General features: G+C 37.5%; 1 protein-coding gene across 1 annotated transcript in view; it reads left to right on the top strand.

Annotated features, from left to right (window-relative positions):
* cfap299 (cilia and flagella associated protein 299) overlaps positions 1-18,509 on the top strand; it is a 63,686-nt gene extending 45,177 nt beyond the window's left edge. Inside the window, exons 4-6 of the mRNA XM_039650155.2 lie at positions 11,352-11,494; positions 16,707-16,836; positions 18,372-18,509. Coding sequence (XP_039506089.2) covers positions 11,352-11,494; positions 16,707-16,836; positions 18,372-18,494 — 396 coding nt within the window. The 3' untranslated portion in view covers positions 18,495-18,509. The remainder of the gene's footprint in view (positions 1-11,351; positions 11,495-16,706; positions 16,837-18,371) is intronic.
* The last annotated feature ends 755 nt before the right edge of the window (positions 18,510-19,264 follow it).

Genomic DNA, 19,264 nt, shown 5'->3' with positions numbered 1-19,264 from the left:
TACAGTAAATATCACAACACCCAACCCCATTTCATCATATTGTGTAATTTACGGTCAAGAACATCAAAGATGACTTTAACCATATTGGAAAAAAAAAACTAGTATGTGGCTTATTTTCAAACCAGTATGACCATCGCAAAAATTATTTCATGGCAGACAGTTATGCATCACTGAGCTGTACAGTAATTAAGTTAAGACTGGATATATATATATATATATATATATATATATATATATATATATATATATATATATATATATATATTGTATTTTTAATACATTTTTTTAGATTCTTTTTCAGGATTATGGTATGATATTTAACTAATATTTTCTTAAGTTTGTAGAATTGAGCTCTGTTTTCTTAATTAAAATGTATAATGAATTGCTCATGAAACTTGTTTTCTTAACCAGATATTATTTCCTTTTCCTCTTCAGCTTTGCTATGACTTTATATCTCTTAAAACAAATAAAATACTCCATTGGGTTGTTCCGAGCAGCCGTGCAGTAAATTAAAATGTGGGATTTTGAGGAATATGTTAAACCCTTTACAGGGTGCTGTAGTGAAAAGCCAAGAATTTTCCAAGAAAAAGAGGAAGGGAAAATAATTGCTTCTCAGGGGTTTTTGACAGAGGCAGAGCGGACAACACCCTACCCCTTACTGTTTCTTTCTTTCTTTCTTTCTTTCTTTCTTTCTTTCTTTCTTTCTTTCTTTCTTTCTTTCTTTCTTTCTTTCTTTCTTTCTTTCTTTCTTTCTTTCTTTCTTTCTTTCTTTCTCACCCTCTTTTCCTCTCTCTCCTAAGAAAAAAAGCTGCCTGCACTTGTGTGGGGTCTTTTAACACCTCCCAATGTTATTTATGTAATGACAGTGTCCAAGAACTGTCTTGAGCAGAGATATTAGATCTCATCTGTGATGAAGAGAGTTTGTGTTTTCTTTTTTCAGACTCACTGAGATTGAAAATTATAAGCCACTGTTATAATAGACAGTTGAAGTGGCCAGGAGTGATGATGATGATGAGCAGCAGCTTGCCCCTCGGTGCTGCTGGGAGTTCACTGTGTCTGACCACCTATGTGTGGCATATGTAAACAGTCAAATGCAGAAAAAAAAACCATGCAAACCTGCTTGTGCATTGAAAACAGAATTTGAGTCCGTAGTCTGCAGTGCAGAAGACCGTCTTGTGTGAGGCAGGAATGTTATCACGGTGCATTTGGGACTGGTCCTCCTAATTACAGGAGGGTAAGTTTGGTTAGGCCAGAGGCACTGTGTAATTACTATGATTGCAATGCTTTAGACATAAGTCTATCTTGGCCTACAGTTCCTTTTGAAGAATGAGGCCCAGAAAAGACACTTTGTGTTAACTATATTAAATGTGTACCTTGTATTGTTAAAGCAACACCAAGTAACTTTTCCTCTGCGGCCGCCCTACAGGTTGGAAGCAGAATTGTCCATTACTGCTGTCGTAAATACTTTAGCCTACCGCAGCTTACTGTCTGTTGTTGTTTATCCACTACTGGCTTTGGAATGAACAATGTCCACAGATAAGTTAGAGTATGTTGCATGATTTCATGAAAGTATGATGTATTGCGACATCAGAAATGAAGAAAAACAAAATAAAGCTTGACATAAAGCAAGTCAAATTTGTAGTTTTCTTGTCTCATTAGAATTACAGAAACTCGACCCGATCTGGCAATCGTACATAGCGTGGTTATAGCAGATGTAGGACCACAAAGCAAAGACATAAGTGCCTTTCACCCTGTTATGACTTGATGAACCACTGAAACAACTTTGGAAACATTGATTTAAAGTAAAAAAAAAAAAGGTTGGATGGTAGACCTCCTGAGATAACCAGGTTGCTGCTGGAAGAGGTGTTAGTGAGGCCAGTAGGGGTGCTCACCCTGTGGTCTGTTGTGGGCCCTAACGCCTCAGTGTAGTGATGGGGACACTATAGCCTACAGTCAAAGAGCACCGACCTTCGGATGACACGTTAAACCATTAAAAATCCCAGGATATCCTTCGAAAAAGAGTATGGGGTGTAACCCCGGCATCCTGGCCAAATTTGCCCCTCGGCCTCTGTCCATCATGGCCTCCTAATCATCCCCATGTCTCCTCTCCACCATTAAGCTGGTGTGTGGTGGGCATTTTGGTGCAATATGGCTGCCGTCGCATCATCCAGGTGCTGCACATTGGTGGTGGTTGAGGAGATACCCCCTTCCATATGTGAAGTGCTTTGAGGTCCCTGGAAAAGCACTATTAAAATGTAATTAATTAATTATTAATGGATTTTACAGTGAGATACACAAATTGGATATATGTTTTTAAAATCTTCCTAATGTGCTATGAAATATCAACAGATTCTGTATATATTCTGCATATACTGTGTGGAAATGAAAGTAACTATCAATTTCCGCATATCCCCAGCAGCCTGGTTATTATACTGTCCCTGAGTACTGTCATTGCAAGGCTGCAAAGAAGTTCTTCATTTCTTTCTCATTCTTTCTTTTTAGGGTGTAACTTTATTGGTAATACTTTACAATAATTTTCCATTAGTTAAATAATTAACTAACAATAATGTTCCATTAGTTAAATATTTAACTTACAATAAACAATACATTTGTTATGATATATGATAATATTTGTTAATGTTAGATAATACAAATACAACTGTTCATTGCTATCTCAACTTATCTTTTGATTGAAATAATCTTTTAGGAAATGTCGAAATTCCCATCTTCATTGTTAGTTCAAATTAAGTTAATTAATGTTAACAAAATAGAACCTTGTTATAAAGTGTTACCACGTTGCCTGATGTCAGGTAGAAATACATTGACAGGTAGAAAACTGAACTTTATAAGACAGAGAGTTCAAAACGTTTGAACTTACATCCAACAACCCACTATGTGCGTCTTTTTTCTACTGCTCTCAGTTTAACACATCCTTCTTAAATAACAGGAAGGGAGTGCATTCCAAAATAAAGTTGTTTGTGGCCACCTTTTATGTCCAGCCGAAGAATTCAACAAACTTAATTTTTACACAGAAGTTCCTGTTGCATTCAGGCAGGGAACAGATGGCAGCTGTGAGTTTGGTTTCAACCCTTGAACATTAAGTTTTAGTAACGTGACTCATTTATCATTCTACTCCATTCATAGAAATCTTGAGGTCGATTGCATCAGACTTTCCTCCCAGTTCTTTGATTCCACAGTAGTAGAAACCTTGTAATATTGTACCAAGTTGAAATCATAGCAACGACCCTGCAGATGTCTAGGACAAAAAGATTAGATTTTAACTCATTGTTAAACACGGCTACTGTTTGCATACCCTTGTTTAACAAAAGTGATTTGTTAAGTAAATGTTCGACAAAGGTCTGGTTACCTAGCTGCAATCCAGTGAAATACAGAGCCCAGTATGTAGCATCATCCTCTGAAAAATCAAGAGGGAGGACATAAAGAAAACACTCTCATTCGGGGAACAAAAAATGTAATTCTCTTGTAAATTAACTGTAAAGTGCATTTGTGGGCGTGTTGTTCACTCAGATGCCTCAAATCTGAAGCCCTGTAGTTTTTGAATGAGGAATATGCAGATCATGTTTATTTGCCTATTGTGAAATACATTTTGTTAATGAGACTCTCTATGAAAAGTGTGTTGTTTTTTCATGCATATGAACTTAAAGTTGGTAAAGGTTTAGCATTTTTTGCATGTGTTCAATCACCTCTGGTTCACCTCTGCTTTGCTTCACTTCATGCCATTGTGCAGGTGGTGTCCTTCAGTAATAAAGACAGGCTCTACACACAATATTGTTTTCCTCTGTAGCCAAAAGAGAATTCTTCATTAGTTTGCAAAAGGGAACCAGGTTCACACAAGCAAGCCGGCCTGATTCTGGCCATTTTCAATGCCTGCTCAAATAGGGTGTGTTAAGTTAAACACTGTGATTGAGGAAGCTTTTGTAAACCCATCGAATCGTAAGTTCTATAAATTCAAGGTGCCAAACACTGTGAAAATGTAAGTAGTCCGTGATTTATTTTTCCTATCTTCGTTTTGTACTATCCCAATGTGTAAGAAACATAAAATGTTATGATTTAGGAAAGGGAAAGTGATTAAATTGAGGAGCACTTAATCCGTAAATGTCAGTCTTTGGAAAGGTTTCTCACAGATTCACATAAATGGACGTCCATGTCCCAGAGGGCAGTGCTTCTTTGCACATGTTTCAGATAAACTTCAATTTTCCCAAAAGTAACATTGAAGCCAAAAGAATGTGGAAAATAGTTGTAGTAGTAACACTGCTGGGGAAAGCTGTCTGTGTGGAGTCACTTTGGTGTAGGAAATCTCAAAAGAGACCTAAACTCAACTGATTTGTGTGCTGCCACTTTTGTTGACCCCAGGTGCTAGTTTTTGAAGCTGTAATTCTCGACGAAACTTAGCTGTGCTCTTAATTTAAGACACGTTTTCCTTGACAGTATACAATGACTTTCCTCATCAAAATAAACGTCTGATGCATATTACTCAATCTGAAACGTTTGCCACCTGTTGCACAGTCATTAGGTATTTAAAAGATGCGGCTCCTGCAATTTATTTAAACAATGCCTCTTTTTTTGTTGTTTTTGTTTTTTACCATAAAGCTTAAAAAGCCCATGTCAATCTTTTAAGAGCCCCCCAAAAATGGTCACTGGCAAAACATTCAACTTCATTAAATAAAATATTTGCAATTTAAATGTTGCCTGGAAAAAATCTGGTTAATTTCAAAAGGCCGCAAATGAGAAAGTTGATTTTTGCCACCATAATGTAGTGTAGTTACGGCATTTACCACCAGGGGCTATCTTAACAACCATGCATAACCATCCAAATCTTGAATCCTTGTTTAAAGCCACATTTTTTTGTGGTTTGGTCTCTGCTGGATCAAATTCTGGTCCAACACAATCTTTTTACTCATCTTCCTGCCCGACTGATTGCCCACTTCACTTCCTCCACCGTTGACAGTGTCCACAGTTGGCGAGCTCCATCTCAGTCCTCAGAGTGGAACACTAGCTCTTCTAGGGTGTTTTGTAGATGGCCAGAGGACACCTGTGCAGACTGTTTATTTTCTTGCACAAACACCCAAGCAATGCGTTTATGATTGGAAAAGCCAAGCACATGAGTAAACATTTGCTTAAATCCCTTCTCCCCTTCAACCTTTGTATAAACAACCTTATTTAGTCCTTTCCTCCTTTTTTTGACACATTCTGATCTTCGCACGACCACATAACTCGACACAATCTATTTTAAATTTCACAAAACGTTGTCATAGTTCCACCACCTGCTTTGAATTTGCTGTTCCACAGTAACAAGTCTTGATTACTTTCTTTTCTTTCTCTCAGTTTCTTCTTTTGAATATATATCAAACTATTTTAAAATTCTCAAAGTAAATCCAGATTTAAATGTGCAGCTGCCAAAATGAGCTACCCGTCTTACGGTATGGTTAAGTTGTACATTTTTGTTTCCCGTGCCAGGACATCTGTCTTCTGACACACCCTGTCATTAAAAGAAAAAGGAAGCAGCATCTTTTGATTATTTTCCTTCGTATTGAATACATTTAAATAAAAATAGAGCCTGTCAAAGACATTAAAAAAAGACATTTTAAAATAACCTCCAGGTTCAGAAAACCTTAAAACGCTCTAAACACTAAACAAGCAAACACGTTATACGTTTTTACTTCATTAACTACAGTTCAAAGTGTCATGCAAATGTAAAGTTTTACATTTACAGAATTGCTGGCTACACTCCATGCAGGTTTGAAAAATTTGCAGGAACTTCATATTTAAAACATTTTAGGGGTTCCCAACATGAGATCATTTTATGGATAGTTTTAATTCATTTTTTTTTAAATAAAGTGTATTAGCCTAATTAAAACGTTTCCAAACATACTTTATCAGAAATAATTGAAATAGCCCATTAAATATGAAAGTATTTTGCAATCAATTAAAGCTGCTGTAACTTTTTTAAGTTAAAAATAATCTAAAATAATTATATATATATATATAAAAAAAAATGCATATTCTGCCAGTGGTTAAAACTATCTACTTGCCATAGCTAGATTCAAAATGGTTAGCTTGTAATTATGATTTTAACTCCAGTGGTACTGGTGGGTTTCCGCGGGAAATTCGAGTATGTCTTTGCATCATTACGTCACACCTGTACACATAAAGAAGAAGTGTTGGCTAGCTGTGCATGAGGAGATGTAGAGATGTATAGGCTTTTCTCGCAGCACTTTACATAATTTAACTTATGGCATCCACAAAGATCCAAACAACAATCATCAGTGTCAACTGGAGATTCAGCAGTTATAAAACCCAAAAGACTTCGTACTTCGGATTTAAGGTGGCTAGAGAAAGAGAAAGAAACCTTCTCGTGCACAATGATTTGATCATCGGCGGCCTGGGCATTTGAAAAGTGTGTGAACTCCGAGACGGCTTTTTTCTGCTGAACAACATAAAGACATTTCGTGAAACAGTACGTTTTCTTAATTCACACCGTTATGAAGTTTACTTTGTTGTGCCGTTCTTGTTTTGCTATTATGGAGAATATGAATTCTGAACTACACAGGGAACCATAAAACACATTAAATTTAACATTAGTCACGCAATGCTGATGTTGTTGACATGAACAATTTTGTGAACAAAGTAGACTATAATTTGCACGGTTGCTGTAAATCGCGTTGATTAAAGGATAATTCCGGTATTTAACACCTTGAGTCTATTTTGTAGTTTGTTTTGAATGAAATAGAGTGGTGGACTGAATTTTGACAATGGGTCCTGTCTCGACTTTTTTAGAATCGCCTGTGACAGCTTTAGACTGGCTGCACAAACAACCCTTAACGTTCATTTTCAAAACTGTGCAACTCTCTGAGTGGTTGGTGGTGTTCGTTGATGTTCTGAAACAAGTAGCGTAGCGAAATACAGTTTCTGTCGTGTTTTATTTGTCATTTTTTAAAATCGCATTGATGTCTGCTGGAGGACTCAGTGCTGGTTGATATTACTGCGCTAGCTACCGGAAAAGAAAAGGGGTCTGTTTACATTTGGTTGTAGTCTTTTCGCTCGGTTCTCCATCTCTCAGACGGCTAGCGTGAGCAGAGCAACTGTGCTCCCGGACTTTTTTTTTACGGTGCGCTAGACACCGTGTTCCGTGCAGCGTCCTGGTTTTCGCCATCAAGTGGTCGGGAGTGTGCTAACGCTTCAGACTCAAATATCGAGCGTAAGTTTATACGCGGTTGTGAGGTATCTGAATAAATAGTTCCACAATAGCAAACAACACGTATTGAAAGCATTGCGCCGATATATTTGTTTTTAATCATTAACGAACACCACCAACCACTCTGTGAGTTGCACAGTTTTGAAAACGTTAAGGGTTGTTTTAAGGACATGTTTGTGCATGCCCATAGACACCCAGTCTAAAGCTGTCACACAGGCAATTCTAAAAAAAGTCAAAAAGTCGAGATAGGACCCATTGTCGAAATTTCTAAGTCCACCACTCTATTTCATTCAAAACAAACTACAAAATAGACTCAAGGTGTTAAATACCGGAATTATCCTTTAAATCTATCGAAGCTTATCATGTCGAATGTTTTTTCCCCCTTAGTTGATCAGAACAAAAGTGGATGTTACTTGTTCAGAAGACATTTTCCGGTTTAAATTCTTATGTTGGTCAAACTTTCAAAAAGTGAATCTGTGATTCTGTATGACAGTATCCACACAGCGCAGTGATGGACAGCAGCACTTGGCTCAAAACACTGTGTTCATCTTCGCTGTTTCATGCCGATTTACAACCCCCGTAAAGATGATAATTCCGCGAATAACTCCAATTGCAGAGTTCGAACAGAAATGGTGACAAAGAGGAAAAGTTGTGGACTGCCGCTTTAAGACATTTCTCTGCATATCGAAGGAATTTTAGGGCATTTTAGGGAAAGTTATATATACATTCAGTTTACTGTTCATATAATATGTGTTTGTTTGTTTTTTTCTCACAATTTATTTGTGCATTTTAGCCCTAGGATAATGGCAGGTGGGTCAAAGATGAGGAATATCTATGTTGAAAAGAAAAAAAATGCATCGTGTTGCCAAATTTAGAGGATTTTTGTTTGAAGTCCTGTGAAGTCCTGTAGAGTACTTCCAGGCCCTCTTAGTTTTCTAGAGGCCAAATGCAATTCTGGCTGATCCCAACAGAAGCAGAACACCTCAGCACATCTGGACTCACCACTGCATCTATTACACAACCCCACTATGTGAAGTCACGTCCAAGTCAAATAAGCAACCCCCCCCCAAAAGAACACCTAAAGAGGGACATGGGTAAGCCTGCCAAAAAAAAGGACTCCGACCTCAAGCATTCCTCTCATCCAGGTCATGTTTTCATTACCCCGACAAATTTACACAGTTGTTAGTGATGGCCTGGGATTCCTCCTAAAGCACAACCCACCAATAATAAACAGAGGCCAGCTGACACCCTCCGACACCTGCAAGCCTCCCTGACAGTACAGGATTGTTCCCAGGCCGGAGAGCACCAAGAGGCCCTGCTTTCCACTCAAAGTGTTATCCATTCAAGAGGATGCCACCATACCACCCAGACACACACACACACACTTCTGAACCCTGAAAGAAATGCGTCATTGGTAAATCCTACCAGAGAAAACACCCTCACGAACCAGCCAGACTGCTGATAAAGCCACTCAGTTTGTTCTCTTCATTTAAAGCCACACTATTCAAGAGTGGGTATGTGAGATTATATCATCAAATGTGCTGTTCAGAAAGCTTTCTTGTCAGTGTGTCTTCAAACCTTTGACACTGTCAAACCAGAACTTTTCTGGAGATGCAGCACACTTTATGGATATTTTTCAGATGTATTGAAAAATTGTTGATTTTAACTTGTGGCAGTTTGCGCCAGCGCACAAAGACATGCAATGAAAAATTTGCACAGAAAAGCCGCATACACGGTTATTTGCGGCTGTAGGAGTTTCCCTTTCGGGCGCAATAGCCTCAATGCACTATCGCTTCCGGGTTTGTCTCAGCACGCCCAGTTACATCCGGTGCTGCGTCAGTTTATGGTCAGAAGCCGGTTTTGCGTTAGGTGGAGATAGTGTCAAATTACACTTGCTGTTTACAAAAACTTTCTGCGGTTAACGTGAATGATGTTAACAACACTGTGAGGCAGTTAGCTGTCACACATTAGAGTAAAAAAGAGAAGTTATTTAAATTATATATTTCGAGCTATATCAACAACTTTGAGGGTGATTATTCTCTCATATCGTGCGAAATCCGACTAGCAAATCAGTAAATAAAATCGTTGTCTCCGTTTCTGAGAAAATGAATTTTATTAAAGAGTTGCCACTATATACTAACGCGCTAGCGGAAGTTAAGAAGCTGGTTGAGATTCTTTCTGACATACGTCAGCAAGGTTCGTGCATAGAGCGCATTCATGGGAGGAGAGTATTTAAACGAATCACGCAAATTTTCGCTCATCCATGTACTTGCGTGTTTGCGTCATTATTTTCTGGCCAAAAAAAGCACGGCTTAAATGCACAGATCACGCACAGAACTTTCCACTCCCATCGGCGCTGTTTTGGAATTGCGCTCTCACGCTAATTTGCTGTTTAGTAAATCTGCCCCATAGACTACAAAAAAACATTACAAAACGTTTTGACTGACATGATAAGATGCTAAATATTTTCATTTAAAGTAACGTTTACTATTTCCGCTACCGTTCAAGAGTTTGGAATCAGCGATATTTAAAAAAAGAGAGAGAGAGAAATTCCGATAACTTTTATTCAGAAGGGATATTGATCAAAAGGGAAAGTAAAGATGTTTATAATGTTACAAAAGATTTATTTTGCTGTTATTTTGAACTTTCTGTTCATAAAAGAATCCTGAAAAAATGTATCATGGTTTCCACAGAAATAATTAAGTAACACTTCTATTTTTAACATTGTCAATGAACTAATTGTTTTTTTTTTGTATCCCTAATAAAATTCATGAACATTCACAAGAGGACTCATGATTCTGAAATGTAAGATTATTTTGTTTACCATAAAAATAACCTAAAATTATGCCTGAAAGTAATCAAAATTTGCCTAAATAAATCAAAATATGCAATAAAATTAGCTCTTTGAAATCTGAAAATGTCAGAAATGAAATCAGCATCCTCTAAAACCTTTAAAACCACTCACATATTGTAGAAATTGGGCATAGAGTGCAAAATATTTGGTCAAAATGGACGATTAAGCTAATTTTGCTAATTATGCAAATTGCTCAACATATGCAAAGTAGCATCCGGCAGTTTCTGTATGCTGGGGACCCATACTTCACATTTCTGCAATAAAACTTTGGTGTACTCAACATTTCCAGGTTCACCTAGTTAGCTACTAGACTTTAATGTTGGGAGAATATTGGGAAAATGCAGATACTTTCGGTCCTTTTTAGTTCATTCATAACTGACATAAGTTATGTTTGCTTATAAGTCACTGTTTCTTCTATATCAGATACAGTAAGTGAGGAAACTTGTTGAAGGTACAACACCTGTTCTGTTAAACTACGGGAAACTGATGGAAACAGTCAGATCTGTTTTATCACTTGGCCTGTGGACTTATGAGGGCGAGAGGAAACCTTTCTGCCATTGTATTACTGTGGGCTGGGTTTTGATCCCTCTTCTGCAATCGAAAGATGATCTCCAATCCTTGTTCTGCCCACTGTAATTCCTGGCCTTTGCCTGATGATTTCTTTTCAAGACTGACGGGGGAGCGCAAAAGCCACAGATAAGCTGGATCAGCCCCTGGCCAGCTGTGAACCCGATAGCATCTGTTTAAATCATCTAAAGGAGGACCGTTCCTTTTCAAGTCTGTACAGCTAGTTATCTCACTTTTATCCTGCACATGTAAGGGAAATCCACAGATGGCCAGGGTTCTGATAGAAATGCAGTCAACGTGATATCATTGACTATGCTATCAAAAAAGGATGATTTCACAAAAGAAGTGTGACTCTGTCTCTTGCTGTCTCATGAGGTAAACAGATAAGCCAAAACAAAGACCCTCTTCACAGGGGATGTGGTTGGAAGTTATTCTTTCATCATTACCATCCAGACAAAACAACTGCTGACTGAAATGTGCAGTGTTTCTGTCCTTTATTCTGAAATGCACACCAGCAATGCTTTTTTTATTAGTATTATTTTTAATTCATGTTATGGACTGTTACACAATTTTCTTAAGGGTATATTTGTAACATAATCTTCCCTATTGCAATGATTTATATATCTCCTTTGTCTAAGGATGTCTAAGGATTTCCAAGGATAGCATATTGCACTCCAGATTATTTATACAGTATGTCCTCCTTTTTTCTTGCAGTCCATCATTTTCATTAGGGACCGAAATTCCCGCGGACAGGAAATATCTGCGTATATAGACTACTCCCACCGACTAAAATCTGAAGACTTTGAACCATATTTCAGTGGAAAGAAAAGGTTTTTGCCAAAAACAACTGACTTAAGGTAAGCCTACTTATATTATGACCCATCTATGATGATTTCCGGTGACTACTGTTTTAATAGATGTGCTACTGAACATCTCAAAGGTTAGATTTTCTCAGATTAATGTGCATGAAAGCAGTATCCATCTGATCCCTGTAGCATTTGTCTTTGTGAAAAGGATATCCTCTACAAAAAAGTGCACAAAATATCATGGTAACAAAAAAAGACTTCCTCTCCAAAATGGAGGAAGAGCAGGCAGCCATTATGAATAAAGGCTCTAATATTAATATTGGTCAAATGGTGATAAACCAAGTCATAACCATCCAAAAAGAGTCTTCATAGAGGTTTCCTTCAAGAGCACTTACAGTCCCTGTAAAGTCAAAATTAAGTATGTGTTCTGAGTTTGTCACACCACAGAAAAATGTGTTATTAGCCACCAAGCCAAATTTGTATGATAAAAAAACGGCAAGCACATCAAATAATCCATCAAATCTTGAAAAAATGAGCAGTATTCTCTGCTCTCAAACGCTGGGGGCGTGTCTGCGCTGAAACCACGCCCCCTCACAGGAAAGCTGCCGACGGTGATATTAGGTGATACTGCTTTCGGGACGGGAGGATGAAGGCCAAGGCGGGAGATAGTCGGTCCAGTAACAGCGGATTATCAGTGAATCCCAGTTGTCTCTGACGAAAGTTTATTAGTCTATCCTTCCTGTGTTAAATGATCACTACAGAGGCGGGTGTTGGCGTTGATCCTCGGCTCTCCGTCAAGGTGGCTCTTCACAAAATTAATCCACCTCTTCTTGATGTGATCGTTTTTAGCAAATTTAAATAAAGACACCGATCTGTTATGTACATGATCGCATCCAGGTAGTAGCCTACGCATACTACAGTATGTCGAAGGCATAGCTAGCCAGCAAACTGTAGGCTGTAGTAACTAATTGTACTGACAGTAACTCGCGATTGAGCGGCGAACGGATGCGAATGTGCTCTATTGTTTGGGGAGGGGCCAGCCTCAGTGGCCTCAGTGCATCATCAAGTAGGGGTGTGTCCAGGAGCTCAGGGGCCCCAGTGCGTCATCGAACCCCGTTTTAGCCCCGCCCAAAAAATCTGGAAAATAGAAATGGTGAAAAAATGTTTAACGGTCTAACTCCACAATTCAGTACTTCACAGTTCACAGTCTTTGTAATATGTTTTAGCAATACATTTCTAACATTTATAATTTGTTTAGAAATTTTTTGTTGAATTGCCTTTACAGGGACTTTAAGATCCATTTAAGATGATTAAAAACAGGAAATATATTTTAGTTTAGTTTGTTAGCTTTACGTTAGAAGGATGCATTCAAATGATAAAATATTAGAATAAAGTTATTTTTGAAAATGCGAAAAATAATTAAAAAATGATCAATAAATATTCAAACTTTCTATTCATTAAAGGGAGAAAACACTATATTGTGTTTTCTACTCTTTATTAAGCAAGACAACTGTTTTCAACATTGATAGTAAGAAATGTGTCTTGAGCATCAAATCAGCATATTAAAATTATTTTTGAAGGATCATGTGAACCTGAAGACTTGACTGCATAAATTTGACTATTAGGGACAAGAGTAAAAACAACAAATGTCAAGCAATACAATAAATAGGATGCTCCACAGAGGCCGAGCCGAGCGGCCTTCCATTACCGCTCCCCAGCCCAACTGCAGTCTATGTTTAATACATACAGGCATGTTTGTGTTTGTATATCCACATCCTAACTGCCACAGCACATTATCTAATCAAAGGAAGTAAAGGAAGTACACTACAGCATAAGCATTCTCATTTCCTGTATACTCTCCGCCCCATCTCTCTTTCACTCCCTATTTCTCTTTTAGTCACGTTTGTCTCTCTTTCCTCCACCATCCGTCTCATGGGAACAATAAAAGGCAGTGCTTGTGGTTGCCACTAAGATGGAGCAGATGCTGTGTTCTTCCCGTACAGATGCATAAATCCACACTACAGCTGACAGACTTTGACTGCCTCACCACAAAAATATAGAGTACAAAAGTCATGGCCACCAGCTGAGGACAATCACATTCTTGTCAACGTACAGAATTTTTAGACCGGCTGACAAAGGTGAAATTAACTAAAAAAGAAGATAGATACATTTACAGATTTCTCACTAATTCTAGGTTACAAACTGGACTATTGACTTTCTCATTGATCCATAGAGTTACAGCTGATGGAGTTTAAAAACATCAGGCATTAGTTTGGTAACCATGGAGCACTGCCGTACACAAACATCCTTTTCTCTCTGTGTGTTTTATAGTGTAATGGTAAAGATGCAGACCTATCATTAACAGAATGATAATTGTTTCCACAAAGCCCTGGCTTTTCACACGTTGGTAAGTTAGTGTGGGTGGGGTACCATCTGCACTATGCATATTAAGCATTTCATTAAACAAACATTCATCACCTCGTGATGTCTGTAGAGACAATATGGGACCAAAATTGCCAAAGAACATGAGGCAGGTTGCTGCACTCGTACTTTTTTCAATCACAAAACAAATAGACTAAATGCTCAGACCCAAATACTCCCAAGCCCAAGTCGGTCTTCCCGCTTCCTGTGACTCGAAAATTGAAAGGCTCTGGAGCATTTTTCTGCCCATCTTTTCATGTTCTCCGTTAAAATATCTCACATCTGTCCTGTTTCTTCGACCAAAAGTAAGTGGTTTACCATTGCATAAAAGTGGTCAACCCAAAAATGCTAATTGCTATATGGCGTTTCAGTATAAATAGACACAGAAAATGCTGTCAAACCTTATTTTAAAAAGGAGGAAGTGAATATGCATCCTTGCTTCTAAGTCCCTCACAAAGTTTTACATTTTGTTAATGTCACAAACCATATGGAAAGAAGAAAAGTGAAGACTTTCCGTTTTTTGTTGTGAAGAAAAATCCACGTAGGACTAGAAAGTTTGATCCAAAAGGCAAACAGAAAAAGGGCTAAACTTGTAATTTCATGCATCACAGTATTTCTCCACAGAATCTTTGTCTTTGTGTGGGTCTGCCATGTTTACCGTGACGGTAGTCACTCCGATGGTAACCGAAGGAAGTCTTTCCTGTGATGCAAAATGCCAAGCGGAGACCCTGCGAGGATGTTTGATTCAGACCATTACATTTTATTTACATCTTATTAGTCAGTCTTTTCATTTCAAGCACAATTTTGTTTGCTTTGGTGACTAGCACCATGGTTTCTGGTCACCTTGACAGGAAATGGCGGACAGAGAAGTTTGAGCTGTCTTTCCATCATGCGTTCATATGTAATAAATGATTATAAACTGGAGATATTTCAAGATGGTACAACCATAGAATGGGCCTACTGAGCACTGGAAAAATGGACTTTAATCGTGTTCTTTTTTGGGTGTGTAAAGAAGAACTGATCCAGGGAGACCGGCAACTATCTGAAAAACTGAAAAATGTATTTTCAGTTCTATAAATACTTAACTCCACAATGACATTAATCCCTGATTAATCTAGACTTAATATGGATTTATTCGATAATCCTAGTATCCATTACATATTTACTCTCATGCAAAAATCTAAGTGTCTTTATACTGACTTTATACTGATCCATGGATTGCTACTGAACAAATCGTCCCTAGCTTGAAATCAAATTAGGATCATAATATCACATTTAAGATCGTTTAATGATTTATATTAGGTTAAGGTCATAAACATTTTACAGCTGAAGTTCTGGACTGTTATGTAGCATTGCAGCTATACTAAACGTACTGTATAGGGCGCTGGCTTACGTCCACAGTGTTATCGCAACGGAGTTTAAAATGCTCTTGCATCCATGTGCCTCTCCCTCGGATTCATAAAGTGCCTCTCCCCAAAGTCCAGCTTTGTTCTTGGACCACAAACTACTGCCTGGGAAAAGCTGAGGTCCATTGGAGCAACCCTCACTGCCTCAAAGTGTGACATTTAGATTTCTTTTTCTGCAAAGCAGCTGTCTTCCAGCAGTTGAGCTTATTATGAGAACCACTAACACAGGCCAGACAGTCTCTTTTTTCGCTATTTCTCATTGCATTAAATACATTTATATCTATTCTCACTGCCATTTTGAGTGGCCTGCTGGTTCTCAATCTTTACATTGATCAGTGTGGACAGAGGAATTTTTGGTTGTAGCTTTGAGAAAGTTTTTCTTTAGCGCTGGAATGTCTTGCAAGTTTAGTAGAAGCTCAAGTGTGAATGCAGATTTTTGAAGTTGGACATCTATTATTGAACATATTCAAATAAATGTCCCAAAGTCTCTGTATTCAGTTAGAGGGAAACTGATATGTCATTGAAACGTCTGTCCAACAAGTATGCCAAAGGCTAAAATAGTAAAATGGCTAACTTTAAAAGTAACAAGCCTTCCCTTTAAGACTTTCACATGGAAAAATTGAGAGAAAATTTGTAGAAAGACCCTAGAAAGCAATGCGATGTGTAGCCTAATTCAAAATATGAGTAAAACACCTGTGAAAAATCTATTTGGAAAATTAAAAAATTCCTTCAAATTAACACAGTACATGTGCCCTGTTTTACAGACTGTACTAGTGTATATTTGCCTATGCAAAGAAACTGACAAAACTGTAATATATATACTGTGTGTGTGTGTGTGTGTGTGTGTGTGTATATATATATATATATATATACTGTATATATATTATAATTGTTTACATGCATAAACCTGCTTTTCTGACAGTTCCCTACACCATAAAGTCCTTGTCTTGCGATTTGTGCTTGACTCATTTAATAGCTGTCAGTTAAACTTTGCCAATTGAGTTAGACTTAGAAGGCATATAGAAAACTAATAGTGTATTATTTCCATTTTTTTTTTCCGGATCCATAGTTTGCTTTCAGTCATTTGACATTTTTTTTAGAAACGTGTAAAAAGATCTTCTGAATTACATGCAAAGAGGTATGTAAGGCCACTATTAATATAATTCTAAATGTCAAGAAGAGCATGATTGTTCTTGTAATTCCTTATATACAACTTAACACCTGGCATTCTAAGTGCATGTTTTATCAAACTGGAATAGCACACAAGACACATCCTGACATTTTGTGAACTTTTAATACTTTATAGTTTATATTTTTCACTATATATTCAGCAAAGCATTTCATCTATACTGCAGTGTTTTTCTGTCAAAACTTTTAAGTCATGCATTTTAATATCCCGAAACTATTCTAAACATATTAACCCTAACTTTTTTCAGCTTCTACAACTGGAGAACACAGGTGGCCAAATGTAATGCCAGCTCAAACTATGAGGTAATCACAGAGAATCCAAGCGGACTGCTCTTCCAGTGCAGGAACAACATGAAAATCTTGAATGTTGACCCAGAGGTGAGCATGTTTGATATGAACAGAGAGCACTGACCTCTCTCAGTCACGTTTTAGCTCTCATTTAACATCCATGAGTAAATAACTAAGTTAAATTGAGTACTGGTTCAATGAATAACTTGAGACTGAAAACAGGAACATTGACTTGTGTCTGTACTACTATTAGATGACAATTTTATGATCTTGCACACATAAAAAAGCAATGATCAAGAGTCATCCCATGTTCAAAATTTTGTGAAACCGTTCTTTCGTGATATCAAATAGCCTCCTTGTGAAGCGGAGAGATTGTATTGTTGCACCTGGGTAGCATTTTTGGTCCAATCTCTCGAAATATCCGTCAGAGTGGGTTAGAACGAACCGCGAAATTCAGTCCTGGAACCTGTGCCACAATTTTTTTTTTGCCTTTGTGCCCAGGAGCTATGAGTGCATGCTATTTTAGAAAAGAGGCAACGCTGCAGACCGACCTCTTTGAACACAAACTCGCCCAGGCTGCCTCGTTGAGGGCGAGATGGCAGAGGCGAGTATTGCCTGTGGTCGAGCACACCCCGACCAGGCCGGCTATTAAAAACGAGGGGAGGCTAAGGAACCCAGACACTGAAACCGCCTGTGCACCCAGAATCCAACCTCAGGCCCCCACCAGGCATGACCTCATTGCCCATGTGGATGCATTCCTTCATACAAACTGGCATTTTAAAGCCTAGATTTGATTTGTTTGTTTGTTTGTTTGTTTCATTGCCCTTGATAGATATAGCCGGTGTCATTTCAAAATTCTAAACCTGAATTCTTCATTTTGGGGTTTTGTTTGCTTTTGATGGAAATTGTTATCCCTCCAAAGAAGCTGTTGGTGGTGTAGCTTGATAACCAATCCTTTAAACAGCTAATGCTTTTCGTTTGCTTTTTTTCATGTTCAGCATATGTCTGCATTTATCTTAGCTCTAAACAAAATTGGTATGTTAGCAAGTTTGATGAACAGTAAATACATAGAATGAATGTAAATCTAAATCTTCTAAAACAGTTAGCCTACTCTTTAATAATGGATCCCAGCTGGGTTAAAATCATATTTATTCTTGGTGGAGGCACCCTATGGAGTCCATATATTAAAGTCACACCCAGACTCATGTTTAAACATCAAATCACACTTATACTGCAAGATATATGTTTGTCTCTACTTCAGTGATATAAATAGGCATTCAGATGGCATTTAATATTGAAATTCTATGTTGTGGGTTCTTTTGAAAATGTATATACTGTATATATTAATTGAATAATATTGAATTAAATTGGTAACATGTCTGTTAAAGATCAATGTGAAAAAACTTAATCGAGCAGTAAATAATGTTTTCTCGAATATAACTTGTGAGATTTATTCTTCCAAGTTTGGCCACCATTTGAACTTATTAGAAGATCCAGTTGTGGTCTTCTACTGAATTAGATTTGAACTGATGTAGCAAGAATTCTTTAATAATTAAAATTTTTCAAATTTCTATATCTTAAAAATAATCAGTTTAATCCTAATTACTATTTCTTTAACCCAACAGGCAATACCTGGTGACGGCTTCACCCGAACTCCTGTCCGATCTGACCTATATGAGCATGTTGTAATTTTTGACCACATCATCAGAAAACTTGTGACCAGTTCCTGTGCACCACTCTCCAATTAAATGTATTATAAAAATTTCAAAAAATATAAACTGTTTTAATCTGTAAGTATTTCATATTTTATGACTTCATATTATGCACAGCATCTGTATGTGTTCAGTAGCTGTGTGTTTTGATCTTTTGATCCCACTATTATTTTTATTTTTTTAATAATAATAATCTTTGCTATCTTGATAAACTGACTTGTTCATTATATTAAACATTTAAAGTTATTTAAAGACATTTGTTGTTGTTATAGTTATTTCTATTAACCACATTATCGTCTGAAATCACACATTTGAGGCACTTATGACATAGCTTTCAGAGAATGTCTGATGCTGCAGTCTCTTACTTGGGAACCTGAGCTTTGTATTGTATTCTTATCTAAAACAACTCCTCTGTTTGTCTGAACAAATCAAAGATAAAGCCCTTTAGAAACATGGGGGTTCTCTCATGTCCCCTCGACTGCTTTTGACTAAAAGCTGCCAAACACTCCATGAAATAGACAAGGACACCCATTCCACAAGATTTCAGATCCTAAGATACTGCAGAGAGTTCCGGCATTAGATATCCATCGTCAGCGATTCTGTCTTTGAGAATTTACAAAAAAGAGACAAGACAACAAGATATTGCTAGTGTGGTGGCTCACCACACATCAGAAAATGCCAATTAACAAATAGGAATGTCACACTACAAAGTTAAACAAAACCTAACCCATGCTAGAATATATATATATATATATATATATATATATATATATATATTCTGTTTAATCACCAGGATGAGGGCTCAA

This window comes from Pimephales promelas, chromosome 4, assembly GCF_988280905.1.
Source record: "Pimephales promelas chromosome 4, fPimPro1.hap1.1, whole genome shotgun sequence".
Classification (NCBI taxonomy): Eukaryota; Metazoa; Chordata; class Actinopteri; order Cypriniformes; family Leuciscidae; genus Pimephales; species Pimephales promelas.
This window is presented reverse-complemented; position numbering and strand designations above follow the sequence as displayed.